The sequence below is a fragment of the Castor canadensis genome, chromosome 2, assembly GCF_047511655.1.
Source record: "Castor canadensis chromosome 2, mCasCan1.hap1v2, whole genome shotgun sequence".
Classification (NCBI taxonomy): domain Eukaryota; kingdom Metazoa; phylum Chordata; class Mammalia; order Rodentia; family Castoridae; genus Castor; species Castor canadensis.
In genome coordinates this window covers 24,651,018-24,666,068 of record NC_133387.1, presented here as the reverse complement: position 1 = coordinate 24,666,068, position 15,051 = coordinate 24,651,018, and the positions used below count along the sequence as shown (strand labels likewise).

The 15,051-nt window shown below is 40.1% G+C and overlaps 1 protein-coding gene across 17 annotated transcripts in view; it reads left to right on the top strand.

Annotated features, from left to right (window-relative positions):
- Nrf1 (nuclear respiratory factor 1) overlaps positions 1 to 15,051 on the top strand; it is a 117,193-nt gene that overhangs the window by 58,003 nt on the left and 44,139 nt on the right. For all 17 annotated transcript variants that reach the window (XM_074063348.1, XM_074063316.1, XM_074063326.1 and 14 more), the window contains one exon: positions 3,538 to 3,678. In XM_074063348.1, coding sequence (XP_073919449.1) covers positions 3,538 to 3,678 — 141 coding nt within the window. The remainder of the gene's footprint in view (positions 1 to 3,537; positions 3,679 to 15,051) is intronic.

Sequence of the window (15,051 nt, the reverse complement as noted above, 5' to 3'; positions counted from 1 at the left end):
ATATTTGGGAGCATGGACAAGAGGTAGAGGTTGCTATGCTCTTGAGTGCATTCTGTTTTCCTCTTTCTGCCACATCATATACTTCTTTGAATTTCATAGGAATAGGCCTAAAAGTATTTTCTTCAGGACTAGAGAGAGAGTTTCCCAAGAAGAACCATGCCAGCTGTGAGGGTGACATTATTTCCTCAGAGCCAGTTACCCATAGCATTTAGTTGAGACCTTGTGGATATGACTGGTTAGTTTAACAGGTATAGAAATTACTCAGCTCCAGAGGCAAGAGGTAGGTAGCTGTAGGAGTGTCTGACCATTTAGATTTTGCAACTAGACAAAAATTAATTTGATTTCTAACTATATTCCTTACCACTTGTATGATATGGGAGGACATTACCTTAGTTTTTTAAGCTTCAATTTTCTTATTTCCAAAGTGGGTATGATAGTGTTTTCCTTAAAGAGTTACTGAGACAATGTGTGCAGTGCTTGGGACATAGTGCTCAGTAAATGGTATCTGGTGATAAGTGTTTCAGATATTTTAAATAGCATTTAAAATATACAGGATGAATTGGAAGAGATTGGTAGGTGATTTTATTTTAAATGGTTTTTGCCTTTAAATGTGAAATAAGTTGACATTGCTGTGAAGTGACAAAGACTTAAATAGAAGGCAAAAGATGAAACACCGGATGAACTGTGTTTCATTCTGTCACATCATTATAAGCTGCACCATTGTCTGTGTGCCACCCAGAGAAACAAACATTGACAAATTCTGACACAATGCTATCACTTAGAATTTTTATTGTGGACTTACTAGAAGAGCATTTTCAGTCTTTCTTGGTTATCGCTTTTTTTTTTTTCTTTATTCATTTATTCATATGTGCATACATTGTTTGGGCTATTTCTCCCCCTGCCCCCTCACTCTTCCCCCACCCCCCCCTCGCTTCCAGGCAGAACCTGTTCTGCCCTCTTCTCCAATTTTGTTGAAGAGAAGACATAAGCAATAATAAGAAAGACATAGCGGTTTTGCTAGTTGAGATGATGATAGCTATACAGAGAGATTCCTAGTATTGCTTCCATGCACATGTGTATTACAACCCGAATTGGTTCATCTCTACCTGACCTCTTCACTACTTCCCGGTCACCTTCCCATATTGACCACTGTCGTTTTGGACATCACTTTTAATCACATCACTTTTTTGTATGGCATAATAAAATATTACTGAAATTTCTTCACAGTGAGTCAAATTCTTTTGAATTACTTCTCCTTTTGGTCATTCTTGTGATTGTTTTTATTTCTGGTGTAGTACTGTCCTCTATGGTAGCAACAGCACGGGCATTGCTCTATTTCTTTAAAAAGAGATTGTGTCTGAGAAACAGTTTTCCCAAGTTGCCACACAATTGAAGCAGGTTTTTTCTGATCTTAGCAGAAAGTGTCATGGTAAGCTTATCAGAAGGTAGCCAGGACTTCCATTCCTTTCTCAGATGGTGCTAATGATTTGCTGACTGTGTGCCAGAGGTTAGCAACCACGTGCACAAATGTACAGGAGTGACAAACATATGCTGTGTTGCCTGGTTCACAGCAATTTTAAGTTGTACACCGATTTCAGAGGACTGGTAAATGTGGAGGGGAATGCATCTCAGAATGAGAGATCATATAAAACTGAAACACTAGCTCATAATCCTGGGAAAACTATTTTTCTAAGCAAGCTTGGACAGCAGTGCTGTGATCGTGCCTAAAGTTACTTTCTTGCAAATTACTGTGAGGCATGCACTACCAGCATTTTTTTTAATCAGGATTTTTAAAGGGATTACATAACACAGATGAGTATAGCAGTTTACTAGCTTCTGAACTTTAAATTTTACTGATCCATAAAAATGGCTGAAATTGTTTGGCTTTTTTTTTGCATTGTCGGAGAAGCTCAAACCCAGAGACTTGTGCATGTTAGGCAAGTGCTTTTCCACTGAGTCACATCCCCAGCCCAGCTGAAATTATTTGAAACTGGAATTAGCCAGTTAATAGTAATAGTAACAACCTAATGTTTTCCCATCTTTGAGTGTCAGCTGTTACCAGCACAGTGAAATGTGTTTTTATACTATTATCATTTATTCTCACTGTAGTCTTCCATCTAAGGATTTAACTTGATACATTGAAGTTCCAAAACTAAAACCCAGACTTTTAAGATTGTTTTTTTCTGTGGGTTGGTAGCATAAAAACATAGAAAACAGAAAATACAATCCTGTATACTTGCCTTGCAACACCAGCTGCTTATTTTACAATAAATTTACTAGCTATAGTTTTTGAAACTATTTTTTCTAGTAGAAACCAGGATAAAACTGAAACTATAGAGTGATAATGAGTCTCCAAGCTTATACTATGTTTCTTTCATTTCCTCAGTTATAGACCAATTTGGAGGATTGTATAACTGCAGAAGTTGGACTGCTTAATAATAATACTTACTTTTCCAGATGCTTAGGGTAGAGTGTGGGAATCTTTTTTAATTCTCATAATAAGATACCAGTAAAGAAGTGTCTTGACTGATAGTTGAGTCCATTTAGCAGAAAACCCAGGCAAACCTTATTTTCTCCTCCTCCTCTGTCTTTTTTTTTTTTTTTTGAGGGGGGAGAAGGGGAGGATAATGCCTTGAGCCCTGAAAGCAATTCCCATCCCATCTTCTGTCATAGTTCCATAACTCTATGCCTTCTTTATTATCCTCATTTCCCTTGTGTATTCTTCTAAGTGAATGAACCCATTATTGGCTATCATAAGACCCAGTATCTACTTCCCCTTCCTGCTCATGGTAGAAGAACATGGCATGTACACTGTGTTGCTGAGAGGTTCTCTGCTTTTGAGAGACCTTTTCCCGTACTGGGGGGAATGGAAATGAGGAACAACGCTGTCTGGTTCACATCTGGGCTAGTTCTACAGGGGCATCATGGCTTCGAAGTTCACTGGGGAGTACCTGAAGAGAGGAGGGTTTGACCTATGGGACACTCTCTGGCCCTGGTACTTGTACTTTGACACTTAGCTACAATGAATGCCTCTTTTTTTTTTTTTTTTTTAATCTCTGATCCTTTTCAGTCCAGCCTCTTGTGCACTTGAATCTCCTTTCTATGTGGTGTCTGGCTTTCCAGCAAAGGAGCAACAGTTTTGAGTAGGTTTTAGAGACATAAGTTCTTGAGAAACTTGAAATTATCTTGACAATTAACTGCCACAGCTAGGTGTGGCCTGGGACATTGCTTGTCTGGGAAATGCAGAATAATGAATGCCATTCTTTTTTTGTTCTGGAGCAAGCGACACAACTTTGTTGACTGAGAAAATGCGATTTTAACTGAGAAGGAGTATTTCCATAAAACTTTTTCTATTAGCTCCTTTTTGCTGTCGTTACTTTCAATTTCATCATCTTTTCACTTAATTCTGTTCAGTGTTTGTTCGAAGGGCTCTGGTGTGGCTCAGGGAGGCCAGCTCCACCCACTCTCTTGTTGGTTGGCACTAGTCCTCCCTGGTTGTTGAGCATCTTGTTTACTTCTGCCCTTAATTCCCTGCAGGTGCGAAAGTACAAGAGCATGATCCTGGAAGACTTGGAGTCTGCTCTGGCAGAACACGCCCCTGCGCCACAGGAGGTTAACTCAGAACTGCCGCCTCTCACCATCGATGGGATTCCGGTCTCTGTGGACAAAATGACCCAGGTAAGGGGCGGGAAGTGAGGAGGCTGTGCAAAGCAAGAGGCACAGGTGTGGGCAGGCCTCTGATCACTTTTCCTAGCTGTTTCCTTGGTGAGCTGACCAGAGAGCAAGATGTAGTGTGATATTAGGCAGTAGCAGCTGTGGAGAAGACATGTGGAGTTCCAGGAGGTTGCTCCTGACTGAGGACGCACCTATGCTCACCCACTTCTGTTGGTGGTTCTTCCCTTTCACTGGGGCCTCTGGGTTGGCTGAAGAAACTCTTTTTCAGGGTTGGTTTGAGCAGTAAGCTATTAGGAGTTTGATGCATCCCAGTCAAATGAGAAAAGTTTCTCTTCTCTTGGGCTGAGTTGCTCCTCTTTCAATGTAAATTCACATTGTCAAGAACTGCTTCCCTCCGTAGGGAATAAGAACACAAACCTTAGAAGGACACCTCCTGAGTCATTCATTCCCTCCCTCTTCCTCTAAGAAATCAGCACACTTAGGTTATTTTGCTGACATTGTTCCTTTTATGTTTGCTTTAGCTTTAAAGCATGATCAAATCATTTTATAGCATCTTTCCTGCCTTATTTTTTACTAATGTACTTACTTCTAGCTTGCTAAATCAATTTGTTAGTCTTCTTTGTTTGTCTTATTTAGTCTTCTGTCAGTATTTAATTAGGTTGATTGCTTCTTCTTTCTTCAGATATTTTCTTGTCTTGGTCTCCGTGACCCCACACTCTCCTGAGCATCCTCCCACTCACTAGCTGCTGCCTCTCAGCATTTCTGCTGACTCTTCTTCCTCTACTCATCTGATCCCTAGTGGTGTGTCTCAGGGCTTAGGCCTTAACCTTCAACCTTCTAGTTTTAGTTTCTCTCCAAGTGATCTCAACTTGTGAGCTCCACATTCCTTCTATGTGCTACTTACACCTCAGCTTACAGCCACTGAAACATCCAGCTCCTAATATGCCTAGAACAGAACATTTGGTTGTCCTCACTCCCAGTGTATTCCTCCCTCAGTACTCCCCAGATGCATTAATGGCTCACAGCCCCTCTTATTACTCAAGTCCCAGCATGGAAGTAATCTTTATTTATAATTTCCCTGTCTTCCTCTCCCCATTTAATTCCTCAGTAGATTGTGTCAGTTTCCCTCTGAAATGTTCCTGAATCTGATTGCTCTTCTCAGGCCCCATCAGCACCTAGCCTTTAGCATCCCTTCAGTGCAGCAGCCACTCATCTCCCTATGTAGTGCAATCTCCCTGGAACCATCTTTGGGATTAAACCAGGGCCTTACACTGTACCACTGAGCTACCCAGCCCCAGGAATTTTTTTTTTTTTAATTGTTTCAGCCCTTTCATTGCTTCCCACTGTTCCTAGAATCAAATTCAGATGTATATAATCTGGCCTCTTCAAAACTCATCTATGCATCCCCTCAGTCACTGACCCTCACTGACCCCACACTGACCCTCTTCCTCAAACACCCCAAGCCCACACTGTTGGTTTTGCTGTGCCCTTTGCCTGAAATGCTGTCCTGCTATCGTTGTGTCACTAGCTTTATCTTATGCAATGAGATAAGCCTTCATTATCCCATCTTACAAAGCTTTCTACTCTCTCCAAGTCACCGACCAATACACCCCGATGTTATTGTTTTGGTAGCAATTACTGCTACCTAAAATGAACTTACTAACTTTTATAATTACTTAGTAACTTTTGCTTGAAGTCTGTCTCTTCAGCTAGAATTCATGAGCAGGGTTTGTTCTTTATTGCTGTTCAGCACAGCTTTCCAGCACCTAAAATAACATGGCATCCAAAAAGTAGTATCTTTTCAGTAAATGATTTAAGGATAGGGCAAAACTGAATTCAATACAATGACAGGTAACTTGTCCCTTGAGTAGGTCTGAACCATCAACTTGGTCTGAAGTAAAAAGCTAGGACTGGGTATGGTGAGGTATGCCTAGAATCCCAGCATTCAGGAGTTGGAGATAACAGGATCATGAGAGTTTGAGGCCAGCCTGGGCTATTTAACAAGAGCCTGTCTCATAAAATCAAAAAAATTAATAATGAAAAAAAATTATGGATTGGAGGTGCAGAGCACCTGCATAGCAAATGTGAAGCCCTAAGTTCAAACTCCAGTACTGCTCCCCCTGTAAAAAAAAAAAACAACAACACTAACTTGTGATCTTTTGGTTATTAGACTCATAGACCTTTCTGTGGAATGCATTATCTAAATCGTTTTTACTGTACTTTTGTAGTAGCTATTATTCTATCCCTGGGACCATTCTGGCTAGCTAGTGAAAAGAATCTACTGTCTTTTAGGTATGCAGTGCATCTAAAACTGACTGAGCCCCTGGTTCAGAGTACTGAGGTAGATTCCTCTCTGTGACTGCTGTTCCTCCCTTCAGTGTTGCCTTTGGTGTGTTGGGTTGATATAGTCTGAGGTTTTAGTTATTAAGTCATCACATATACTGATTTTCTGTAGATTGGCCAATAGCCACAGAAGCAAGAGCAAGCAGTAAGACACTGGAATCTGTGTTGCCTTCCATTTCTGTGCACAGACTTAGTAGAGTGTGGTGTGGTGGTGGACCTGAGGGGTAGTCGGTCATTAGACAGACACACAGGAACTTTGCTGGAGTGTGCATATTCCCCATATACTCCTTCCTTTTCCTTATCACCGTAGATGATGATTGAAAAATAAAACATAACAAAAGGTGAGGAGGAGTGACCAGGATGATGAAAAACCCAGCCCCCAACTGAGTGGGATTTTTTAAGTATTTAGAAACTGGTGTTATTCCTTTAATGTTTTATTGGTTTTGTTTTCCTGAAATACTTTCTTCTTAACCTGAGCCAAATGCCTCTGTTTTAATTGATCCTAAAGCCTTTCACTATTTAGTAGTAAAAGGAGTGTTTAATTTCAAACCAAACCTAGATAGGCAAGGCATGGGAAAATTAGCTCTCCAGTGTTCTATCAATAAGAATGTAAATTGGCACATTTTCTAGAGGGCAGGTGGGCAGTACATAGCAGAGTTTAAAATGTGTATGTCTGCCTGGACAAATGGCTCATGCCTGTAATCCTAGCTACTTGGAAGACTGAGATTGGGAGGATTGTGGTTCAAGGCCAGCCGGGGCAAAAAAGTTAGTGAGACTCATGAACAAATAAGCCAGGTGTGGTGGAGTGTATCTGTAATCTGAGCTACATGGGAGGCCATAGATATGAGGATTACAGTCTGAAGCCAACCCTGGGATTAGAGGTGTGCGCCACTGTGCCTGGCTTCTTTCATAGAACTTTCAAAAGTCAAGTTAGCAAATTTTTCTAGGATACTCCAGACCAGGACTTAGAAGAGGGATTTTTTTGGTGCTTCTCATTCATCATGCATAGGAATCACCTAAAAGTCAGTAGGTCTGAAGTGGGACCTGAGATTCCGTCCTGCCAGCAAGCTCATAGGAGATGTATTGGTGCTGGTTCTCAGGCTACATTTGAAGTCAAGGAATTGCTTCATTTCTCAAGGAGTCTTTAAACAATAATTGTGATTTTGCTTGTGGAAAACAACTTCCTATAGGATTCTCATGTTCTTGATGTTGTAAATCTTCCAGAGATGTACCTTAGAAGAGACCCAGGCAACGACTGTTGTAGGAAATCACCTCTGCAAAGACCTCCCCAGTCTTGGTCAAGTCCACATCTCTTTCTTTTTCCACTTGAATTTGCCTCCTCATCTTCCTCTCACTGGGGCTTTATTGTTCCCTTGAGTAATGATGCAATGGGTAGTAATTCTTCACCAGCTTCAGGGAAACCTTCAGAAACATTCAGCATGGTGATTGCTTCATCAGAAAGAAGTTATTCACAGGGTTTAACCTGTTTTACTTCAGAAACAGTTACCAGTTTAGGTTTTTGAGGGGTTTATTTTGTTTTGACAAAGCATAGGTCTGGTCTCTTCTATCCAAACACTAGCAGCCTTATGCTAAGTGAAATAAGCCAGACCTAAAGGAAAATAGTGTGAGATCCCAACTAAATGAGGTATCTCAAGTAGGTAAAATCAAAGAGACAAAAAGTGGAGTAGAGATTACCAGATGCTGGAGAGGTAGAAATGGAGTTAATGTTTAAATGGGAACAGAGTTTCTATGGGGTTGATACCGAAAAAAATTCTGGAAATGGTGGTCATTGTACAATATTGTGAATACATGTTAGAGTGATAAATTTTATGTTATGTCTATTTTACCACATTAAAAAGGGTTTTTTTGTTGTTTCTTTTTTTTAAAGAAGGCCTGGGGAATTTAGAGTCCTGTTGCCAGTGAAATCAGAATCTTTGGGGATGGTATCTAGGTAGGTGTAGTGTCTAAACTCCTGAGGTGTTTATCCGCTAACAATTCCAAACTGCAGTTTCTGTAGTGTCAGAAACTGTATGCAAAGCAGGCTTTTCTTACTGCCTGAAATTACCAAGATGTGTTTATATATGTTGCTGTGCAATGTATCATAAAACAGTAGGCAAGGTGAAATTAGTAGGAGAATATATAGGTAATAAATAAAGAAAAATGTAAGATATATTTTTAAATATAACATAGCTTTTTTTTTTTTTTTCTGAGACAGGGTCTCAAGGCTGACCTTGAACTTGTGATCCTCCTGCTGTAGCTGCTAAGTGCTGGGATTACAGACATTTACCACAACACCTGGCAAACATACCACATTTTAAACAGAGCATAAGGATATATTCAGGAGTAAAAAGTACTAGCCATCTACATTACATATTCAGGTTACAACCAGACTGGTCTTTGTTCATGGAGATGATGAAGGTGGCTATGGTATCAGAAGTACTTTCTTCACACTTACAAGAGTGCCTGTCTTGTAAGTGTGAAGCCCTGAGTTCACTTTCTCTCAAATCTAATATCTGCTTCTCAACCTCATACCCCAGCAACTGCTCAAAGTCCTACTGTCCCTTTGCAAGGATCTCAGATTAGTCAGCTTCCCTTAGCTTATGCTGGTTATAATGTTGTACGACGTAAATCCTACGGGCAAAGGCAAAAGGCTTCTGTGCTTTCCACCCCCTTCCTCTCCAGAGGCATTAGCTTGATAAACATCCTTCCTTGTAGGCAAAGTTCTATGCACTTACATAAGTACGTGCTGGAATGCCAGTTTTGTGACTAAAGAACAAATGCTGTCATATGGTACCTATTTTACAACTTGCTTTTCCCACTCAACATTTTCTCATACAGATCTTCTATAGAAGTATAGCTGTAATAATCACTTTTTTCTAACAATTGCCTAATATCCATGGTGTAGGTTTTCTGTTTTATTTAATCTTTCCCCTATTGATAAACATTTAGGTTGTTTATAGTGCTTTTTGCTCTTCCAAAATGGTATTGTACATGCTTCTTTGGGTACAAATATTCATCTTTTTAAAAATTTACTTGTTTTATTTTTTTATTTTTGGTGTTGGGGTTCAAACTCAGGACCTTGAGCATGCTAGGCAAGCGCTCCATCACTGAGCTACATCCCAGCCCACATGTGCACTTCTTTAGAAAAAATTCAGAGAAGGGCATTGCTGGTTAAAGGGCATATGCATTTTCACTGCAAGCTGTCCTCCAGAAAGACTTCACCAATCCCACTCCCACCAAGACTGCAGGAAAATACCCATTTTTTTCCATATCCTCCCTCACATTTTTCTGAAAAGTTAATGAGCTTTTTTTTTTTTTTTTAAACTGAGGTTTAAAAAAAACCTCAGGGCCTCATGCTTGCTAAGCAGTCACTTTATCATTTAAACCCCTGTGCCAGTTCATAAGCTTTCTTTCTTTTTTTTTTTTTTCCTTTGGTGGTACTGGGGCTTGAACTCAGGCTCTACACTGTGAGCTACTCCACCAGCCCTTTTTGGGATGGATTTTTTTGAGATAGGGTCTTGTGAACTATTTGCCCGGGCTGCCTTCAAACTGTGTCATCCTGAGTAGCTAGGATTATAGGTGTGAGCCCCAGGCTTATAAGAAATAAGCTTTCTTATTTTAACTCATCTGATGTGAGGGAAATGGTTTCTAATTTTAATTTCCATTACTAGTGAGTTGAGAACATTTTTATGTACTTAACGGTTATTTTTATTTCTGTGAACTATTTATAATATTTTGCTTATTTTTCTAATGTTTTTCTTATTAATTTGAAGCAAATATCAATCTATTCTAGATATTAATTTTTGTCATATAAATTGCAAATGTTTTCCTAATCTGGTTGTATTCTGAATATGTAATCTAGATGTCCAGTACTCTTACTATTCCTGAATATATCCTTATTCTTTGTTTAAAATATATTATGTTCGCCAGGTGTTGTGGTGCACGTCTGTACATGTTCCACACAGGCAAACTTTTCTTCCTGAATATTTTGGTCTGTGGTTGATTGAATCCATGGATACATGACTCACAGATCTGGAGGGCTGACTCATTCTCTGACCTCTTCAGTAGCATGGACTTGGGAAACATTTTGATTTGAAAGTCCTTTTCTTGGTAATTGAGGCTTCATATACATAGGGAGCCTCAAAATCCCGAAATTTGGGCCAGGTGTGGTGGTGCACTCCTGTGATCCCAGCACTTGGGGTGGCTGAGGCAGGAGGATCAAGAATTCAAGAGCAGCCTTAGGTTACCTATCTCAGAAGTAAAACAGTGCAAATCCGTGGATTCAAATACACTCAGAGGTTTGAGAGAAGAATAGTATTTGAGAATGAACAAGGAGAGCAACTTGTTAGATAGCAAAGAATTGACTAAATTTACAAGTGGCAGATTTCCAGAATAATAAGCATTACTGTTTCATTTTATTTGGGTTAGGTTGCATTTATTTATTTATTCATCTATCTATCTATTTGCCAAGGATCAAGTGCAAGGCCTCAAACATGTTAGGCAGATGCTCTACCCCTGAGCCCCTGAGCTACATATACTCCCAGTCCCTGGATTAAATTTTTTTTTTTTTTTTTGTGGCACTGGGGTTTGAACTCAGGGATTCATGCCTGATGGCAGGCACTCTACTACTTCAGTCACTCTCCCAGCCCTTTTTTGCGTTGCGTATATTCGAGAGAAGGTCTCAAGAGGCTTCAAATCGCCATCCTCCTGATTTCTGCCTCCTTAAATCGCTAGGATTATAGGTATGAGCCACCAGTGCCCAGTTCTGAATTAAAGTTTTTAGAATTTTGGAAGATCTTTCATTGTAAAACTATCTGTGCTTTCTACACAATCTTTACTTGTGAATGCCACTGACAGGAATTTGCTATCCTTTTCTTTTCTGGTTGTGCCCTGAAAGGAGTTTTATTTTCTACTTTGCTGGTTTGGGTTGAGTTTACTACCCAAGCTGGGGCATTTCCGGCCCACATAGAGCCCTAAGACAGAATGAGAGCAGCCAGGAAAGCTTACTGTGGCCCAATTAAAGGACAGCCTGAGAGGTTAGGCTTTACCTGTGCTGCTCCTGTTGATTGTCTCCCTGTGGATTGCAGACAAGCCTTCCTTAACAAGCATATCAAGTAGCTTCACTTTCCAAAACTCTCTTGGACCAGTAATTAATCCACTAGTAATGAGGACACAATGGTGAGTTCTGAGAAGGAATTATTTAACTCTATACAGGACAACTAATTTTCCCCTTGTAATAGTGTCTTCAGCTCAGTTATGGTGGTACATGCCTATAATCCCAGCACTAGGAAGGCTAAGGCAAGAGGATCACAAGGGCTACATAGTGATACCCTGTCTCAAAAAGATGAGAAAAAAAAAAAGTGTCTTTAACCTTCACAGTATTTATTTGGGACAATATAAAAATAGTCCAGTGGAAAATTGTCTTTTACAATGAATCAGATTACCTCTGTGCAGATCAGCTGCCAATTTCACTGTAATTTTTTTTTTTTTTTTTTTTTTTGAGATAGTATCTCCCTATGTACCCCACATTGGCCTCAAATTCATGATCCTCCTGCCACAGCTTCCCAGTGCTGGGATTGTAAGTATGTGCCCGCATGCCTGTTGTCTAGTTCGTGTTTTTGTTTTTTTTTTTTTAATTTGTTGAAGTTTCTGCCTTCCCTTTGTGCCATTTCCATTTCTTCCTGGGGATTTGAAACATTTCCTATCCAAGGATTTCTAGCACATAAAACAGCTTTGAGATGTTCTCTAGTTCTGTCTTTCCTCTGATTATGGTTACCCTTGAGTCATATTTTCTGGCTATTTCCATTACGGTTTTGTTTGTTCTGTGATGCTGGGAATCAAACCCAGGGCCTTCTGCATGCAGGCAGGTGCTCTACTACTGAGCTTCATCCCCAGCCTGATGTACGTTTTTTAATGTTCATGGATCCAGCAGAGCAGTCACCTAAACTACCTGTACCTTGGGAGTAGATAGGTAACAGCTCACTTCCTCCACTCAAGGAATTGGCCCATGTGGGCAATTGCATTTCTTCTTGGTCCTGACATTTTCTGTTTCTCATTCTCAATCCTATTTACTCAGATCCATATAAACTCATTCTCTTGCCTCTGCTTTTTCTATTTTATACTGTTGCCAGTATTAGAAATCCATTTCAGAAAGTTGGCCATGTCTTTGAATTGCTAGATTAGACTCTTTAATTTCCTTTATTTAAAAATAAAATCTTAGGGGTTGGAGGCATGGCTCAAGTAGTAGTGTGCCTGCCTAGCAAGCACAAAACCCTAAATTTAAGCCCCAGTGCCACCAAAAACCACCACCAACAAAACTATAAAATAAAAATAACATCTTGTATCCTTGAAATATTTCTTTTTTGACAAGTGGTTGCATTTGGCCTTAGAAGCATGATAGCAGATTTAGGAGTAAAACTGGTCAGATTAGAGCCATGATGGTTCTGAATCCTTACTTGTTTTGCATTTAGAGTAGTTGATGGATTTAGAGAGTAACTAGTTAAAGCATTTTTTGTTTTAATAAAAAGGACAATTTTTTCCTCTTTGTAAAATCAGAGTTGTTATTTGCCAAACAGCTTTGGTGGGAGATGAATGATCCTATAAAACTTTACATAAAGTAAGCACTTAATTTTATGACTTTTGTTAGGAATGCTATACAAGTTGCTGAGAAAGATGGCTGATGACTGAAGTGATAACATAACAAAACTGCTATTCAGTGCAGCTGTGCATACCTGCCATCATTAATCCTCTCAAACTGACCCAGTGTGTTTGCTATTGTCACTACTGTTTTGCAGATGAGGAAATTAAGATTTAGAGAGTTGGGATTCAGAGCCAACTCTGTGAGTCTAGAGCTCATGTTTGTGTTGATAGAGCTGACTCGAGAAGTAGTCAGTATATATTTCACAAAGGATGTAGGACTTGTTGGGCACTAAAGAGTGGTAGTAAGCCAGGTATGGTGGTACGTGCCTGTAATCCCAGCATGCCAGAGGATCGCAAGTTCAAGGCCAGCTTGAGCTACATAGCCAATCCTGTCTTAAAAAATAAGAAGGGAAGGAGGATTGGGGATGTAGTTCACTGGTAGAGAACTTGCCTTGCATGGGCAAGGTCCTAGGCTCAAACCCCAGTACCACAAAAAGAAAGAAAGGAAAGGGAAAGAAAAAAGATTAAGTGGTGGCATTAGAAAAGGAGTTCAGGAAAGGAACAAATCAAAAAGCAGAGAAGCAGAAATGAGCCCGGCGGATCACGATAGTGCAGAGACTTGCCTCAAGAACCAGGGATCCCGAGGGGAATTAGTGGGAACTGAATGTCGTGTGAAGCCATGTTGTGGTGGGCCTGAAACACTGGGCAGAGGGATCACAGTTTAGTTGTTACTTTTTTTTGAGCATTGGATCTATGAAGCACTAAGGAAAACCTGACTGACAAAGATTGTGCAATAGGAGGGAGATGGAGAACTTGGAGTTGGACAAGAAAGCCAACTAAACTAGCAGGATACACTGATCTTGGGCAAGAAGTGGAGGTGAAGGTGGGATGGGAGAAGGGATGGACACCACAGATATTGCAAAGAAGTTTATTGAAGGTGAGAGATAACGATAACTGTCAGGTTTTGTGCTCAGGTGGTGAAGGCTCGGGTAGGTTTCTACTGACAAAGACAAAGTTGAGAAGATGAGCAGAGGGAGCTGCTGGTGCAAGCTGGGCGAGGAATGAGAAAGGAGCGTCCTTCAGTATTGTAGAACACAGAGGATCCAATTGGATTTGAGCCACTGTCAAATCGGGTCCTCCACAGTGTGTTCCTTCTGAACACTTCAGTATTTTGTTAATTTAGAGACGGCCTGCTCATTTCATTTTCTCCAGACTCTCCTAGGAATGGATGTAAAAAACTATCCTTTCTGGAGAATATTAATGTGGTATCAATTTACTTAATTTATACATTGGAGAGAGCTATTTTTTTTTATAAGAAGAATATATAAAATGTGTGTGAGGGTTAAGCCCTTTTCAACTGTTAATCTAAGGCTACAAAAAGACATACTCCTAAGAAGTCAGGATAAAGGGGAAAGTGACTTTGAGATGTACTTTCTTAAAATAACTGAGGAATGACCTCATGAGCCAGCTGATAGCATGGGTTTGCAAGTGGATACATTTCTATTAGACTGCTGCTTGGTGCTGCAGAGCCAAATATATGAGGAGGGTATTATATCATATCCTGAGGCAGGAGACTGTCTGGGAGTGGGGAGCTTAGGAAGAGAGGTGAAGTGGCAGGGTCAGCACAGTAATTAGCAGTGTAAATACTGTCAAGCAAACTGTAAGGTATACACCACTGATCTGGGTTCATGGTTCCCTATTATGTAATGATTTAATATCACCTGGTCAAATAAGACTCAATGTTTACTATAAGAACACCTAATGGTTAGATAAGATTTGTAATATTAAAGTGCTGCCATACTCGTTCTCTCTTGTTAGTACTCTCCCTTACCCCACCCCCGACCTTTTTTTGTTTTTGGGTTTATAGCTATGGCCAGGTCCTTGAGTGTGACTCCTTCTCAGAATGCTCTCTGTCCTCTTTTTCCTTCCCTTTACTTTATGCTGTGTAGTACATACGTGTCCTTGGTGAGCATAGGATATTCCTTCCCTGTACAGTGCTGTAGACCACCAGGTTGAAAGGACCACAGTAGGCCTGGGACTGTTCCAAGACTGTAACTTGATGAACTGCTTTTCTTGTGTGACATCTTTAGTACTGAAGAATATTCACAAAGTACATCTCCTTTTCCCCCAGCACATACATAGAGTGTAGTTACTATGCCAGAAAATAAAGATGTATGGCAGTTTACTCTGGTTTAAAACCTGTTTAGTGTGGATTTGATTAGTAAAATAAATGAAGTCCATAAGGTATTTAAATCACACAAGAACCGGGCATGGTGGTATACACCTGCAATCCTAGCACTTGTGAGGCTGAGGCAAGAAGATCACAAGTTCAAGGCCACCCTGAGCTATATAGGAAGACCCTGTTGATAAATACATTAATTAATTAGTTAATTA